This window comes from Ictidomys tridecemlineatus, chromosome 10 (assembly GCF_052094955.1).
Source record: "Ictidomys tridecemlineatus isolate mIctTri1 chromosome 10, mIctTri1.hap1, whole genome shotgun sequence".
Classification (NCBI taxonomy): Eukaryota; Metazoa; Chordata; class Mammalia; order Rodentia; family Sciuridae; genus Ictidomys; species Ictidomys tridecemlineatus.
The window spans coordinates 96,913,746-96,931,125 of record NC_135486.1 but is presented as its reverse complement, the minus strand read 5'-3'; the positions used below and the strand labels follow the sequence as shown (position 1 = coordinate 96,931,125).

General features: G+C 38.4%; 1 protein-coding gene across 3 annotated transcripts in view; it reads right to left on the bottom strand.

Annotated features, from left to right (window-relative positions):
• Positions 1 to 872: 872 nt before the first annotated feature.
• The window catches only part of Fam107b (family with sequence similarity 107 member B), a 79,056-nt gene continuing 62,548 nt past the window's right edge, over positions 873 to 17,380 (bottom strand). For 2 of the 3 annotated variants that reach the window (XM_013362378.4, XM_040277211.2), the window contains exons 2-4: positions 12,224 to 12,407; positions 4,053 to 4,203; positions 873 to 3,515 (exon numbers count right to left, since the gene is read on the bottom strand). In XM_013362378.4, coding sequence (XP_013217832.1) covers positions 3,399 to 3,515; positions 4,053 to 4,203; positions 12,224 to 12,351 — 396 coding nt within the window. In that variant the 5' untranslated portion in view covers positions 12,352 to 12,407 and the 3' untranslated portion in view covers positions 873 to 3,398. Of the gene's footprint in view, positions 3,516 to 4,052; positions 4,204 to 12,223; positions 12,408 to 14,804; positions 14,962 to 17,380 lie in introns of those variants that run through there. The other variant, XM_040277210.2, reaches the window with a different exon arrangement.

The window sequence follows — 17,380 nt, the reverse complement described above, 5'->3', positions numbered from 1 at the left end:
CTTCTTTTAGATATACTACAGCATGTAGTATGTTAAAACTCACTTAACATTTTAATTGGTATGTCTTCTTTCAAATATATTACTATTGTAAAACACACATACATTAGTCCAGAAAAATGGCTTCAAAACTGTCACCATGGAAAACCTTGCAGCTACTGTACAAATCATTTCTGGAATCCATCTTCTGCATGGGTTTTTAGGGCTCATGATATACCTTAGAGATAGCAGATCTACTCTGCTAAGTAAGGCTTTGAAAAAACAAAGAAACCAACCAACCAAACAAACAAACAAACAAATGTAAAATAAGTACAGAGACACTAGAAGTTAGGTAACTGAACACTTGAATAATTAATTTAGGGTTGAAAAATAAAAGCATAAAAGCATAATTATCAAATAAAGGGACCTGAGCCTCCAAACTATTTTTAAACAAGAGGATAATGCAATCATGAGAATAGTTTTCCAAAATAACTTCTCTGATGAAAACATTAATCTGTGCAAGAAAAAAAATTTTCAGAAATCACAATTGTACTAGCTCACAAGCACTAAAAACTGATCCTTCCCAAAATGCTTCTCCATTGGTCATGTCAGTTACCTAAAATGCTCAATCTTTCCCTGCAGGACTGGCACCTGCTGCTCTAGTGCCATATACTCTCTGTAAAGGGTATATAGAGAGCTATTAATAGCTTAGCATGAACTTATTTGACATATAAATTCCAGCTTGTATAAATGCAGATGATAGGACATTTGCAGGGAAGGCTGTCAAAGACCATGGTCACCAAGGGAGAGCCTGGAACTACCTTCTGATCTCTGAATTGAACATAGCTGCAGCAGGTTCTGGACATCACCTTAAACAGATCAGACAAACACAGCTGCATGGTCCAAGCATGTGGTGATTTTTATTAAGAATAACTTTGGTTCTAAGAATTCCACCCTCAATTCTGTAATACTTTCCATTAAAAACAATTATACAAGAGCAAATACAAAAAATATTAAATTATGAAAACAAATCCATTAAGGCTCCCTTTATATATATTATATACACTCAAACAAGGCAAGATTGTTCAGAGTAGAAGAATAAAGTCAGCTGTTATAGCTTAGAAAGCAACACTACTTTACTATTAAGAGACTATAAAACACTGAACTATTTTAAGAAAACCACGGAATGGAAAAATGGAGCCATTTTTGTCAAATGGTGGCTCCAAGCACAGAACTGCTCAGATGTTCATGAGTCCTCAGTTTATAGTGCTAGGTACAGGAGAGACTGACCACCTTTTAAACGCAGCTTGTAGGCCCAGCTGACCAGATGATGTCAAAGCTTCCTTTCCTATACACTCTGCTACTGAGCCACACCCATTACTCTACACCATTTACAAGTCCTCTTTAGGCCAGACCTTGTAGTATAGCTACAATCAATTCTGCAGATCTTAGTGCAATTAGAAGGGAAATGCTTTTTTAATTAACTTTTTCCCAGTGTTGAATGAATCCTAAGGAAGTTCTAGGAACAGAATTGGTCCTTCCAGCCCTTGAGATTTTTGTCAAGTGGCAAAACTGCTTCAAGGAACAGATTTCAAGATCAAACATCCTATTAGATAAAGATAGGAGCCAGTCCAGAATCTTCACTTTACAGATCACACCGTTAAGTCCACAAAGACAGAGGAAGAACTCTAATTAATGTGCAATAAGGAATGTTCTTTCAAGATGATCACTTACCTCACTTTCTTCTCTCAAAGGGAATAATGATAAGAAAACTGTCACCATTCTAATCTCCAGCAGCAAACTATTTTAGAGCAACCTCAGCATGTCTTATTTAAATAATATTTGCTGATGAGACAAATAATCCATTTCAGGTATAAACAGCTAATATATTTCTCTAACTAGCAGTATATTATCATCTATTTAATCTTATTTTGTTCACATTGGGACTGAATGTGGGCCTGTTGATTACTAAAACTAAAGCATCTCCCATAGAAAGCTAATGTCTACTTGCTAGTTAAGGATTCCAAAGCTCTGAATCCAACTTTCTATGAGTTGTAAAGGAAGTATAAAAGCCTCTGATGTAGAAAGGCTGAATCATCTCTACGAAGAACATACTAAATCCACAAGAATTCTTCCATGTCAGCAGTATAAAATTAACTTTTCATGAGAATTTGCTATTATTTGCAACTTGGATGTCTTTGAATAGCATGCTAGTTAACATAAGGAAACTGAGTCTCTTCTCCCTGCACCTCAGTTTCTCCTGAGAGATGCAATACAGTAGTCATCAACATTATCCTTACCAACAGCATCACACTGAGAGAGTGGTAAAAGTTTTCCTTCATAAGAAAAAAAAAAGAGTAAAGAAATACACAATCATTAATCAACAAGTTTTCAAAGCTTGGATTCTACTAATATTCAAAATGTACAAACCAAAAGCCTCCTTGAGATCAACTGATACTTGTTTCACATTAAAATACCTAAAGAAGACCTTACCATCCAGTTCCTAATGGGAACTTTCCCTGCACTGTGCTCAAGAGAAATTAAGATTTTTGTACTCTTTACTTTTGACACTAAAGCTGGGCTATACAGACTATTTCTGTTTTCCAAAGGAACGAGGATTTTTTTTCTTTTCCTGAAAGAAGTATCTCAGCAAGAAATTTAAAAATAAAACTGAACTGAAAACATGCTGGTTATCAAAGCAATAAATGAATTTACACGAGATACCTTCTGGGAAGTGGATGCCTCCACAAAGCATAGAACTGAAAGAAATTAAAACAGACCAACATGAATCTTTACATGTTTTTATACCTTCTTAATCTATTTCTGAATTTTGATGCCAACAATGGTAATAGCTGTGCTCAACATTAACATTCTCCACTATTAATTCTAACATGGGTGAAAGTATAAATTAAACAAGAAAATTTTGAATTCTTAAAGTAGAATTTACAAATATTGGATGTAACTGATTAAATACACTTCTATGTAATCTAAATTATCTTGTAGATAACCAAAAGAAGAAATAAACACATTTTCTTTAGCTCTTCAAAGAAAATAATATTTGCTCCACTGAACTCAGATTGGAAGAAAAACCAAGTAGTGCAGCTCTCAATATTTTTTTCCAGGGTCCTCTTCCTTTTTTTTTTTTTTTTTTTTTTTGCTTTAGGTCTCTGAACACAGGTCCATTATTCCAACTTACGTGCTGGTCAATGTCCTTCATTTGGCGAATGGGAACTATAATTTTCATAGATAATTTATCCATCCAGACTGTAGTAAAATCAAATCAAATCCTTGTCATAGTCAAGATTCTTGGCTGGCTGGAATTCTCTCCAGGGGCTCTGGCCCTGAGACAAATGCAGAGGAGGCACCTAGACACAGCTCTTGCGGTGATGGCAGGACACACCAGGTCTCCAGACAGCCTCCGCCTAGGACTCCTGGGCTTGGGCCACCTCTTGGCCTGTTCTCCTGAGATTGCCTTTCACCTTCACAAACTCCGGGGCATTTTCTTGCTCTTCTTGCAATTTCTGCTTCTCCAATTCAAGCTAAATGAAATTCAAAACCAGGAAAATTATTTACAAACTGAGAGGCTTTTCAAGGCACTCCTCTCATTCCAATGGAAGAAATTCTCTCTTGGTCTCCCAATAGAAAGAAAGAAGAAAAGCAAGGGAGGGAAAGAGGGAGGAAGGACTGATTCTGCAGAAGCAGCACCCAACTGGTTGTTACTACCAACGACAGCATGAGAAGACAAGAATGAAAAAGTCAAAGCCAAGAAAACAAAATCCCGAGAAGAACACGCAGTTGCCCTGGAGTCCAAGTGAGGCTGAGCTGCATAAATTACTCCAGTACTCTGTGAATTCAGCGATATTTCTCTGATTTGCCTTTGCCTTGAGCATTTCTTTTAGGTCTTCAATAGAATTCCTGCCTCTGCCTGGAGTATAATATACGCCATCTGCTGACATTTTGTTTCTTTTCTTTCAAGGCAACAATGTTTATATCTGATATGTCTGGGAGATTCTGCTTGCTCCAATATCCTTATTTCTCAGAAATGAGAAAGAATACTTTCCCCCAGTCACTCTTACCTGCTCCAACTTCTGCTGCCGTTTTAAAAGTTCTATTTCCAGGTCAGATTTCTTCTTTTGTGCTTCTTCTTCCTTCTGCTTGATTACTTGGTCTCGTTTTCTCTTTTCCATCACCTTCTGCAACTCTGGTTTATTCTGAGGGGCAAGACCCCTGAAAAAAAAAGCATTAATGAAAATGAGAAATGTTAATCATGAATAAAAATGTAATTGAAGGTATCAGCCACAGAAAAGAGGTCTGTAGAATCAGCACACCTCTGATACCTACTCCTAAGCTAAGCAGTTAATGGGATGCTCAGAAACTCACCATCATCAAAGAAAGGAGAAGAACATCTTCCAAAGAATTTGTAAAATCCTTATTCAATAAAAATGTATTGAGAACCTACTTTGTGCAAGAATTAGACTCCACAAAACAGGGTGATGGAGAAGGGGATAATCCGGTGGGGAAATACCCTCATGCAATGGGTATGATATGTACCCACCACAGAGAGATAAATGCCCAAGACTCGGGGAGGCTCCACTGGAGGAGGATTCCCAAGGCATAGTCTCTGACCTCATGCATTAATGCAGTCCAGGGACAGGTTATCACAAAACTTTTTCCTACCCTAGAAACCTCTTCCTATTCTCCATTTTCAGATCCAAAAAAGAAACGTTCTCTGTGACTAAGATTATATCATTTCCAAGGGTCATGGCCAGGCGGAGCAATCAATCATCTCCTAACTGTCAGTCTACTGTTCTTTCCACCTAGACCATCTCAGATACATGGTTTATTTATAATACATGAAATTCAGGCTTCAAGGAAATTCTACTCTTCTGAGAGATAAATTAGGTGTTCATTTCTTTAAATGGAGGAAAATAAAACCAAAACAGGTTATTCACTAGCAACAATCCATCTGAAATGTTTGAGACAAGTCAAAGGAAAGACCCACTGACACTTTCTCAGGTAGGACTCCTATCTATGTTTGATGTCAGCTTAGAGTCACTTTTTCTCTAGGTCTGTTATAGTTTGGATGTGAGGTGTCCCCCAAAACTCACGTGTGAGACAGTGCAAGAAGATTCAGAAAAGAAATGATTGGGTTGTGAGAGACAGCCTTAACCCAATCAGTGAATTAATTCCCCAACAGGGATTGACTGAGTGGTAGCTGAAGGCTGGGGGTGGGAATAGTGTTGGGGTATATATTTTGTATCTGGTGAATGGAGTCTCTCTCTCTGCTGCCTGATCATAATGTGATCTTCTTCTCTTTGTCACACTCTTCTGACATGGTAATGTCCTGCCTTACCTTGAGCCCTGAGGAATGCAGCCAGCCACTATGGACAGAGACTTCTGAAATGGTGAGCCCCTAAATAAACCTTTCTTCCTCTATATTTGTTCTGGCTGGGTCTTTTAGTCACAGTGATGAAGTAGCTGACTATAATAATGTACTTTGCCATTTCCTTGGGATTTTCTCCAGCTGGGCTTTCCAGGATGCCAGATAAGACCACTTATCTCTTCCTTTTTGTCTCCCCTAGTTATTTACTTTGGCCTGACTCTACTAGCTCATCAGCAACCTCAACTTGATATTAAAATTTATTAAGGTCATTTAAAATAAAAACAAAATAAACCATAGAACAGGAAACACTGTTGATTTCAGACCATACAGGGTCAATAATGGGCTGATGTCCACACTCATGCTGCACAGCTGTATATACACTGACTCAAGAGCGGTTCACACTGGGCTGACTATAGACTCAGCCTGGGATCACAGAAGTGCTACACCTGCCCACCACTGCCTGCCCCTGCTGCTCACTACTGATCTGGAGGACGGGACATCAGTCCAGGCAGTCGTTCTTTGAACTACTCCAATCAACTTACATAGGAGTCAGTTGAACAACTGGTAAATCAAGAGTTCCCAGAATGAGGTTCTAGTTATAAGAAAATCAAGAACATATCTTTCTTAGCTGCTTTCAAAGTCACACAATCACACCTATAAATGAATCTTCAATATTACACTTCCTCAGTAATTTAGAAATTAAAAAATTCTGGCATCTTTCCTACTTCATTTTTTAAAAATCTCAATAAAAATTTTCAATGTAGTTGTTTACAGAGTAAAGATCAGTATGATCTGTCTTTGATGATAAGGACACAAAGACAAAATAATATATATGTCCTACTTTCTCAAATTTCAAATATTAGCAGAACTTTTAATTAAAAAAATTAATTTGGTCAAATTTCCAAAGAAATAAGGAGGAGTCATGTTTCTGATTTAATTACAGTTTGCCTCATAGTTATCAAGACTGAATAGAGGTATGAAAATACAAACAGAATATTCTAGAAATAAAATCTTTAATCAGCACATTAAAGGTTGCTTTTAAGCACTCTTGCTGTTCAGTTAGAAGAGTCATTAATCACTAAAAAACCTTTCTTAAAATAATCTGAAAAAAGACTAAGAAGCTTCTTAGTTTCATGACTAATAGAAAGTCTTGATTTGACACTATAGATAGAATTAAGATAATTAAATTTTAGGATTAAGAATTTAGTTATCTGAATAATTTAGATTTTAAAGATTTTTCTTTCACTGTATTCCACCAGCAAAATTCACTTAAATTATTGTTAGAAGACATTCTTCTGCAAAACTTACTGAAAGGACTTTGATATATAATACTTTAAGCTGATATTTCATTACAACTTATAAATGGGTTTAACTATTCTACAGTATTCATTTTCTGCTCAAAGATTTTACATGATGGTGACAATAAAATACTTAGTAACAGATAATTCAGGAAAGTGGTGCTCATGTGATAAAAATTCTGCACTTGTAACACTCAAGAAGTCATAGACCTTCAGTTAATATTTAATCATAGTGGGTCACTTAACTTTCTGTGCCAAATGGGAGACGTTAAGCTCTGCCTGTGTGCTTCTCTAAGTGGATCAGAATGCAGAGACTGTGGAGGGGCAGAAATGAGCAACTCCAAATTTTGTAAATAACAATATTACCCCTTGCATAAGAACATTTGATTCTCTTCAATCAATTCTGACATACACATAACAAGTACTTTCAATCCCTTCATGACTGACAGGGAATCAAGGGCCGGTGGCTTCATACTACCCAAGATAAGTAATTCTCAAGTCTGCTTCCTGGTCATGGAACTATCACAGTGGGCAAAGCCTAGTTTAAAAATTGTGAACTTAATAGGTACTCTTTGAATTTTTGCCAAAAAAAGTCAGGCAGTATACCCAGATCCATTAAAAAAAAAAAAAAAAGTGAAAGCACACCCCAAACTTGCCCCATTAAACAAATCACCATCTGCACTGTATTCTATGCAGTGGTGTCCCTGAGAAGTATATAAGGTAGTGCCTGCTCCATCAAGCCCTACCCATTTCTGCACCCAGATATAACTGTTACTAACTGTTTGGTCTGCATGCCCCCACGCTTTCCACACCTGTACAAACACAGTGTTCTCTTCCTCACTCTTCTTCACATCAGCAAAACACACTAAATATTCAGAGGCAAACTGGAAAAGCCCATATGCACTGCATCTTCATCTCAACCTCAAGCATGCTTGCAAGCTATGAATGAAGTCAACTCCTCACTAGGAACACATCACCAGCCAGAGCAGGAAGCTGGGGAGCAAACCATCGGGGAGCAAACCATCAGAGAGCACACGTGCCTGCCCCCTAAGCCAAACCTCTCCTGGTCTAATTGTTTTTGTTTTTTGGTGAAAGGGATGGCTGCATTTGGATTTCAGTGTGATTGTGAATCTTGGAATTGTCTAGTTTGACCTGCCTCATCTACATTCTTGGCTTAGCCATTTTCACCTGCATGGGTTCAAGTATAAATACTTTTCTCTGTTGTCACTACAACCTCCCCTATCTTTTTCCATGCTGTACAGCAGCAAAGTATTCATTGAGAAACTATTTGTCTGGTAAAGCATTTCGAAAGTTCAGCTGAAAACTCAGGGAGCTAGAAACCACTCACTTAGAAATGTACAAGACAAAGAACCATTAGAGACATGTTCAACTTAACTGGTTTATTTGTCCAAAAATTATTCTTTATAGAAAACTGAATCTCTTAATTTGTTAGATATCATCTTATTTTTTTTCTTTTCTTAAAATTAGTCTAATTTGTTATAATATGACAACAGAATGCAATTCAATTCATATTACACATATAGAGCACAATTTTTCATGTCTCTGGTTGTATACAATGTATAGTCACACCATTTGTGTCTTCATATGTGTACTTAGGGTAATGAAGTCCATCTCATTCCACTGCCTTTCCTACTCCCACATCCCCTCCCTGCCTCTCCCTTCCCTTTGCCCTATCTAGAGTTCATCTTTTCCTCCCATGCTCCCCACTCCATCCCATTATGAATCAGCCTCCTTATATCAGAGAAAACATTTGGCATCTGTTTTTTGTGATTGGCTAACTTCACTTAGCATTATCTTCTCCAATGCCATCCATTTACCTGCAAATGCCAAGATTTATTCTCTTTTAACACTGAATAATATTCCATTGTGTCATCTTATTTTTTTTAAAAGATGTTTCCAATACTGACATTTCAACTACTAAAAATACAATGCTTTATAATGCCTTTTGGAAACGGCTCTTTTGTACTACTGATAAAGGCCTATGGAACCCAAAACCTGACAAAGGGTCATAACTATCAGACCTAGAAGCAGACTGTGACCAGGTGGAAATTTAAAGACTGCTACTGGAATCTGAGCCAAATCTAAAAAGATGATAAAATTGAGAAGCACAGGTTCAGAGCTAGAAGATCTCTGAATACTTGTTCTCTTAAGCAGTAACTGTTTTTTATCTTATAATCTCTAAAAGTAAATTGGAAAAAAAAAAATTGAACTAACTGCTGCAGAGCTCTGAGCCAAATTTGTAGTTATGGGAGCAAAGGTCAATGTTCCAGGTAAAGTTTGTTTTTTGCTGATTTCATTCTCCCATCTTTTCATTTATTCAACCCTTTCTCTAGTTTATATAATTACTATGCTTATCTCTAGAAACTGTCCTAAATCCCATGCTTATTTCTGTCCTTTTTTATTCTAAAAATCTATTGCATGATCTTGAGAGATTCCTCAACAAGAAACAATTCTCTCTAACATGTCAAAGTGGGACAATCACAAGGTAACCTGCTGGTTTACTGGAAAGATCACTGGGTAAGATAAAATAAAGAAAGGCCCTTTATAAATTGTAGAAAAGAAACAGATTTTCATTATACTACAAACCAGTAATCAAGCCTGGTAGTAATTATTGATATGATGCTTTCTATTATTTGGTACTAAAATAGAAATAAACCCCCCACAGTTTCCAAAGGGTTCATGATATGGAAGAAAAATAAAAGGAAAGTTTTCTTCTGAGCTTGATAAATTTTCACCCTAAAACTGACTATGTTTCTAAAAAAGACTCTACTAAACAAAGATTTTATCTTAAAAAAATCTGTTTATATTTTCAACATATGATGAGATATATTCATCTTTTTTGACTTTGAAATATGCCTTTTTTTCTTAAATACATTTCATCAGATTGGAATGTTTCAAAGAAAAGAGGGAAAGAAATACAAATTTCCCAGCATGCCACATGGGGAGAAGATGGATGGGACTAGCTGACCACTTATATGTCATGTATTTTAATAGGTATTGTAATACATGCTACTATTTAATTTTTAAAGAAATATATCATTATTATTCCCTACTTTATAGATGACAAAAAATATATCAAGAGGGGTTTCTTGGTCAAGATCATAAGGTACATCAAGTTAAATAGTGAACCCTCAGGATTCATGATCTCTGATCTCAAATGTCCTCGATACACCTCAGTGCTTCAGCAAAAGTCATCATTCTTCCAAATTAGTTGCACTGGGCCTGCTAAAGAGTCAGCTATGTAAACAGGGAAAGAAAAAATGGGTCAAGACAGACAGAAAGGAGGTCCATTTTCTAGAAAATTTAGAAAGACTCAATTGCTTAAATCCATATGTTCTGCAGTGATGTGTATCACGCTACTAATTATATATTTTTATAGCTTTTATTTTATTCCTTTAATTTTTTTGTGCTGCTGAGAATTGAACCCAGGGCCTTACACATGCTAGGCAAGCACTGTACCACTGAGCCACAACCCCAGCTCCACTAATTATATTTTTGCAGAGTAATTTGCAGACTATAATCCAGAGAAGATCTATTTTACAAAATTAGGCTTATTTTTCCTTTATTCTGACTTGGAGTCTTTTTATAGACTTGCAATGAAAATAAAACAAAATAATTTGAGCTAAAATATTTCTTAAGAGTTCAACTAAGCTCTATCCTCATTTTACAGATAAGGGAAGGAAACCCTAGAGGTGGACAATCAGAAAACCAGTAGGTGACAAATGCTACTCTGTTTTGAAGCCCACTAACCTGATGATCTTCCAATAAAATACAGACAAAATTTCCCAGGGAAAGCTGGGAATGGATCCACCATTTGACCCAGCTATCACCCTCCTTGGACTATTCCCTGAGGATCTTAAAAGAGCATACTATAGGGATACTGCCACATCAATGATCATAGCGGCACAATTCACAATAGCTAAACTGTGGAACCAACCTAGATGCCCTTCAATAGATGAATGGATAAAAAAAAATGTGGCATCTATAAACGATGAAGTACTACGCAGCAATTAAAAATGACAAAATCATAGAATTTGCAGGGAAATGGATGGCATTAGAGCAGATTATGCTAAGCGAAGCTAGCCAATCCTTAAAAAACAAATGCCAGATGTCTTCTTTGATATAAAGAGAGCAACTAAGACCAGAACAGGGAGGAAGAGCATGAGGAAAAGATTAACATTAAACAAAGACGAGTGGGGGGAGAGAAAGGGAGAGAGAAGGGAAAACATATGGAAATGGTAGGAGACTCTCAATGTTACACAAAATTACATAGAAGAGGATGTGAGGGGAAAGGGGGGGGAAACAAGGAAGAGAATTGAACAACAGCAGATGAGGTAGAGAGGGATGATGGGTGGGGAGGGGAGGGGGGATAGTAGGCGATAGGAAAGGTACCAGAATACAACAGTCACTAATATGCCATTAGGTAAAAATGTGAGTGTGTAACTGATGTGATTCTGCAATTTGTATTTGGGGTAAAAATGGGAGTTCATAACCCAATTGAGTCAAATGTATGAAAGATGATATATCATGAGCTTTGTAATGTTTTGAACAACCAATAAAAAAAAATTTCCCAGGAAGGCCTGCTTCTAAATTCTGTGGTTTATTTAGAAATGTATTTAGTCATGTTTGCTCTGGGCATGAGAGTACTAAATTCATATTTTCCATTTTGATTGTGCAGCAAAGACAGGCAGAAGGTAAGCACTTACTAAAAATGATCAAGCTTGTTTTAAATTTAATAAACTTTAATCTAATAGCTCCATAGCACACGCCAGAGACAAAAAGGACTGAGTCACAATCCCATAATCCAGGAGGAGAAAGATGTCTAGAAAGATATCCAAGGACAGGAGTCATTAGTTCTGGTAGGCAGGAGTGAACTTGGAAGAACTGCCATGAAAATGCTCTGAACCCTTGTGTTTTGCTTTTTTTTTTAAGATTTAAAAATATAATTTTAAAATTTTTAATTTTCTCAGGATGTCACAATAGGGATGGAAATAAAAATAGAATTTAAGGCAGTCTGTAGAGATAAACATAGTAAAAATATAAACATATATATTCTGTTCCCTTCTAAAAAGTTAGTAAAAATATTGATAATTATTTAAAATACAACTTAAAAACAAACAAAAACATAAGGAAGAATACTCTAATCTATTCACTAATAAGGCTCTAGAGACTCCTCCCTGCCACTTACCAATTGCTAATGCAGGCAGGATTTACATTTGATTCTAATATTTCCTCCCAAAGCAAGGGGGAAATTCAGAGATTTCAAATTTAAGAAATAACATATTTCTCTTTTACTTGGTTCCCTCCCTTATGTCTTTGCCCCAGCCCCTTGCACCCAAATTTAAGAATTGTGGAACAAAAACTGAGCTGCAGCAGGGGCTTCACTTCAGGGAGGGATGACCTGGCTTGAAGGTGGAGAAAGAACAGGGAAGCCTTAAATATTGTCAAGAAATAAAAACTCTTCAAAGCCTCTGTAAAAACAATCACTGATAAATCTGGTTATTAAAATCCCTGTACAGAAGCCATGCTCCAGACACTACAGTACCTTTTTTGATTCATAAGGAGTTCTCTGTGAAGATCTTGATGGTTCCGGGATGTTTTGACAGGATTGATCAATTTCTGGGGCTTAATGAGTTCTGGATTGTCATCTTCTATGTAGTCTGGCTCAGCCATGATGTTTCTTGGGATGAGATATGAGTCCTTGGGGCTGGTATCCTCAAGAAGGCCGTCTGAAAGAGAAAAAGAAGACTTACTTGCAGGCTTTTCTGCCAAGACTTCTCTCTCAAAGCAGAAACCTGGCTGTACCAGTCCAGTACACTAGACAGGTCCACATCAGGGACATCACCGGCAAATCATCCCAAGTGTTTTGAAGGTAACTGAGGAGCACAGGACCGAGGAGCAGAGTGGTTTTCTCCAGTGATGTCTGAGACTATGGGGCAGAGGAGTCTGTGGTCCTGACTCTAGTCACTGCCTTTCATATTTGTACTGTGGTCACACAGGATGCCTCCTGCTACCATGTCACAATAGCAATCTTGCAAGAAGCATTGGGCACCAGGTCCCTTCAGTCTCAGCAAATGAATCTACACTGGAAACTCACAAGCCCTGACCCTGCATCAAGGCCAGAAACTTCTAGAGCAGTCTAATTTGACCTGTGATGCTCCTGGTCATGTCTCCTCCTCTCTTCACTTGAGCCATGTGGGTTTCATCCAGCCCAAATCCTTTCAGCTCTGTCCTCCAAAGGCACCTGCTCAGAGGAGCCTGAATTACTGAGAGCCCTGCTGAAAGCCACAGTCCAGCCCCAGCACTTCCCCAAGTGGGCTATCTACCAAATTTACTTATTTATGACTGAATGTACAGGGCATGAGTTCCTGAGGGTAAGGGTGACCTTTCATTCCACTGCTCTATCCCCAGGGCTGGATCAAAGGAAGGCAGACAGAAGGAAGGAGGGAGGAGACCTTGTAGCAAGAGCCTTTTGGGGAAGAGAGGGGAATGGAGTCACTGGGGTTTCAAAGAAGGAACAACTTGCTAAAGTGCCTGGACAGAGTCCCTTAACCTTTCAGGCCTCAGCCTCCTCTCGTCCTCATTCCTGGTCTCTCTGGAGTTGTCTATTCCATGACTCAAGTATATGTGTCCTCCTCAGTAAGAGGAGTTCCTGGGGAATAGGGCATTTGGCCCCCTCTTTTCCTACCCGCTAGGGTGGTACATGCCACGTAGTGGGTGCCCTGTGAATACCAGTCCTATTTTTAAGACACAAAAAATCCTAGTTGGGGCTGGGGTGAGATGAACAGGATTGGCTGGGCAATAGGCTACAGATAGGGGCCAAGGCTGGCATCGGGCTCACTGTGGACCCCGAGACTCAACTTGTGGTATGGATCTCATAACTGCTCCCCTGCCTGCAAAACAAACCTGGCCAGTAATTCATGATAATTATAATGCTATTTATGCTCTCCTGTTCAGGTGTGGCGACTTCAACTTCCAAACTGAAAATCAGATACCAGGCCTCTTTACATAGACTTTCTACAAAGTCCATGGTGCACAATTACTTACTGCCTGGCTAGTTCCACTCCCATAGATAGAAGAATGATCAGAGAATAGAGGAAGGCGTGGGAGGAGGAGAAGCACATCCGAACAGCTCACACCCAACACTGCCACCTTCCCCACTAGTACCAACAGCAGCGTATGTGTACTTCTGTCACAAAATGCATCCTGACACAGATTAACCACAGGTTTCTGTCCTCTGCCAGGGTAAGAAGAACTTCTTCCCCAGAATTTTAGATACCCAGGCCAACCAAGGCACTGAATAAATGTTAAACTAAATGAAATCTGTACTAAAAAGGAGCTCCTCCATGGATGAGCTCCTAAATGCAAGTTGGTGCCATTGAGGTGGCCCACAAGCACACAGATAAGAAAGGTGTGACAGAAGAAAGGTGGGGGCAGAGTGAAGGGACAAGGGGAGGCAGGTTGTACATCCTTGGCCTCCAGAACATTCGAGGGTGGGAGACACTAGAAGAGAGCAAAGACATGTTTGCAACTAAAATAAAAAAGCACAGGCGGCAGCAGCCGCTAAAATTAAAGCAGGGCCAAAGACACCAACGAAGTCTCCACAAATCCCTGAAGTGTCTCTAGATATTACTGGACTCTTAACACGTCTGACTAGAAACTATACAAAGTGGCAGCCATCACAGAGAGCTTTGGATACAGCACATGCAGGTACAAAACCACATTTGATTCTGCCAACGACCTTACAAATAAAAGAACTAGAACATTCACTTAACAGAAAATAAAATGGGGAAATAAAATTTAAATCCTGTGCCCACTTATATTGCCAGCAGCATAAAGCTAAAACTAAAATCAATGTCATCTCATCTCAAAACCTGTTTCTCCTCCAAACTGTAATGTTTTATATTTTTATACCAACAATTTGAAAATAAAGCAAATAAAAATCCAAAGAGGAAGTCAATTAAAGAAGAACTGTAGCTGCGTCTTTTGTTTAAATATTTATATCACTGTATATATCAAGACTCAAAATTATTGAAGGATAAGGAATATGTGACAAATTACCCCAAACATTCCTTAGAGACTACCAGAGAATGCATGCAACCTTAACCAAGTGGAGAATTACAAACCTTGTTCATGGTGAGTCAGGGAACCCATCTCAGCCAGCCTGACCAAAATGCAGTCCACAGTCACCGTGCTCCTTGCCTTAAACCTCAAATGCACCACGCACACCTCTAAGCAGTCAGTGGTCTAAAAAGTCAATTGCAATTTCATTCTAGTTAATCAGTAGACAAAGGTGGCTACAAGATTCCATAAAAGGTCCTATTTCTCAGCTCTAACGCACAGATAATCTCCATGACACCAAATCAACAGAAGATTGCCTCCGAAGGTCACTGCTACAGTGGTTGGGTTTGGAATAGATTGAGGGAAGGCAGGGAAAGAATCAGGGTGCTGCTAGCACAATCCTCCTGAAGAGGTTCAGCCCAGGATAGCTGCAGTGCAGGTGGTGAACAGACTGATGTTTTTCTGACTTCACTTTAGATTTAGTTTCCTCTGAGTCCTTTTCCCTCACTCTCCCAACATGCCTCTGTGAGCTCTGTTCCCTCCAGCATGCATGATCACCCTCTTTCTGCTCCATTCCTGGATCTCCAAAAGCCAAATCTCAGTGTTCTTTCAAATCCAGATAAATGTCAGCTCTTCCAATAATTAAACTATCCAGCCTCTAACAACAATGGAATTTTCTTTGTTCTCTTTTCCTGGTACTCATTGATTACCACCTTGTGATTCAGGATTGGAACATAAATCTTACCATCCCTTTCACCACAAAGACCACTCTGGTTACACCTTTATTCTTAAACCACTTGTATTTGTTCAGTGTGTTACTTCAATAAAGTAACAAAGACATGGGTTAACTACCAGTAGAGGGAACCCCTGAGCTGCCAGGATATTAACTAAGTACAGCGCTGAAAGGGCTGGTAGGCCAGGCAGAGGGTTCTGCACAGAGCATCAAGTAATCCAGAAGCCTGAGAGGAAAGATGACAGAGAAAACCTGGAAGTGAAAGCACTTTTCAAGGTGGTATTACTACATGAAACATCTCCTAGAAATAAGCACAAAGTCTTTATTGTCATACTCTACTGGCCAAGTCACTGATCTATAAAGTAACTTTTCAAAAAGTATCAAGTCAATGAAAGAAAACCAGGGTCTGCTCAATGAAGGAGAAATAAAACTGATTCAAAATCTTAGACGTAGCTTACCAACTTTGAACTTAATTCCTCATTTTACAATGAATATTACTGCAAGAATTGATTGAAATATATATGTAGGTACTCTCTATAATTCCTGACACAGAAGACATAGGTGAGCAATCAGTAAGTAGAAGCTATTACTAGCCAAGCTATGTCACCAACACCATCAAATGTTTTATTTAGAGGTCCCAGTAACCTTGAATACAAAACTATTTCTCTCTAGGCCTTGGATTCTTCAAAAACACAAGTTCAGTTAAAATATCCATAGACTTTCTGGCTGGTAAACTCAATGGTTCCCAGGTACATTCATGCTACAAACCTAAGAAACTGCTGAAAAGCACAAAAAGGTTTATCAACTATCAAGGTGCTCCATTCCATGGCTAATGGTTCTAATGGCTCCAGCGAGGGTGTTGGAGTGTAGCAAGAAAAAAAAGGCCTTTTACGCTGTGGGGAGGTGAATGGAACTCCCTGAAAAGATTTTAAGCAGTTGAATAACAACAGAATTGCATTTTAGCAAATACTAATAGCATGCCTAAAAATGCCACCCGATGAGAATTATGCTTTTAAGTTCTGCAAATGAAAGTCATTACTAAACCTGGCTAGCCCAAAGGATCAAGAAATCCCATCCTAACAGATGGATTTTGAGTTTTTGCTTTTTTTTCCCCCACTCTCTTTCAAAGTTCATTCTGGACCCAGCTCTATGCCTACCCCAAGTATTTCATTTTGGTTGCTTCACAGGTCTGCTGAACACTTTCACAACTGGGCTCATAAACACATTGCAACAATTTCCCCATCATATTACTTTGGCTCTATCCTTGCATATTTCTATGTCAAACAGATAAAATTTGAAAGCTAATCCGATGAGATTTAAAAATCAGAACAGAGATTATGGTAATTTTCATGTTTACTTAAATATTAAAAACCAAATTCTCCCTGGAAGCATTCATACTTGAATTCTGTTTAAAAGCCATTTATCCTATAGCAATGCCCACAATTTACAGGTGTACTACAACCAGTCTAAACACATTTTTTAAAAAAATATTATTTTATAATTATAGATGAACAGCATGTCTTTATTTTATTTATTTTTTTATGTGGTGCTGAGGATTGAATTCAGTGCCTCACATGCTAGGCAAGCACTCTGCCACTGAGCTACAGCCCCAGCCCTGAATATTTTTGAACTGATACAACTCATGAAAAATTAAAAGTATTCCAAGGATTTCTTGCAGAGAATCTATTTCCCAGGCTGTCTCTAGGAGATTCTGGCATTCTCTGGCAAGACCTCAAGAAACCCAAGATACTTAGGATTGGAGGCTGGTAAATTCCAGGCCTGCATCAGCCTGAAAAAGGGCAGGCACTCTTGGATCCAAAGCAATCTCCATCAGTACTCAGAGTTTCTAGACAGGCAGGAGAATGAATTTAAAGATAGGAATTTCTCCCAAGGCATTTGGCTTCAGCT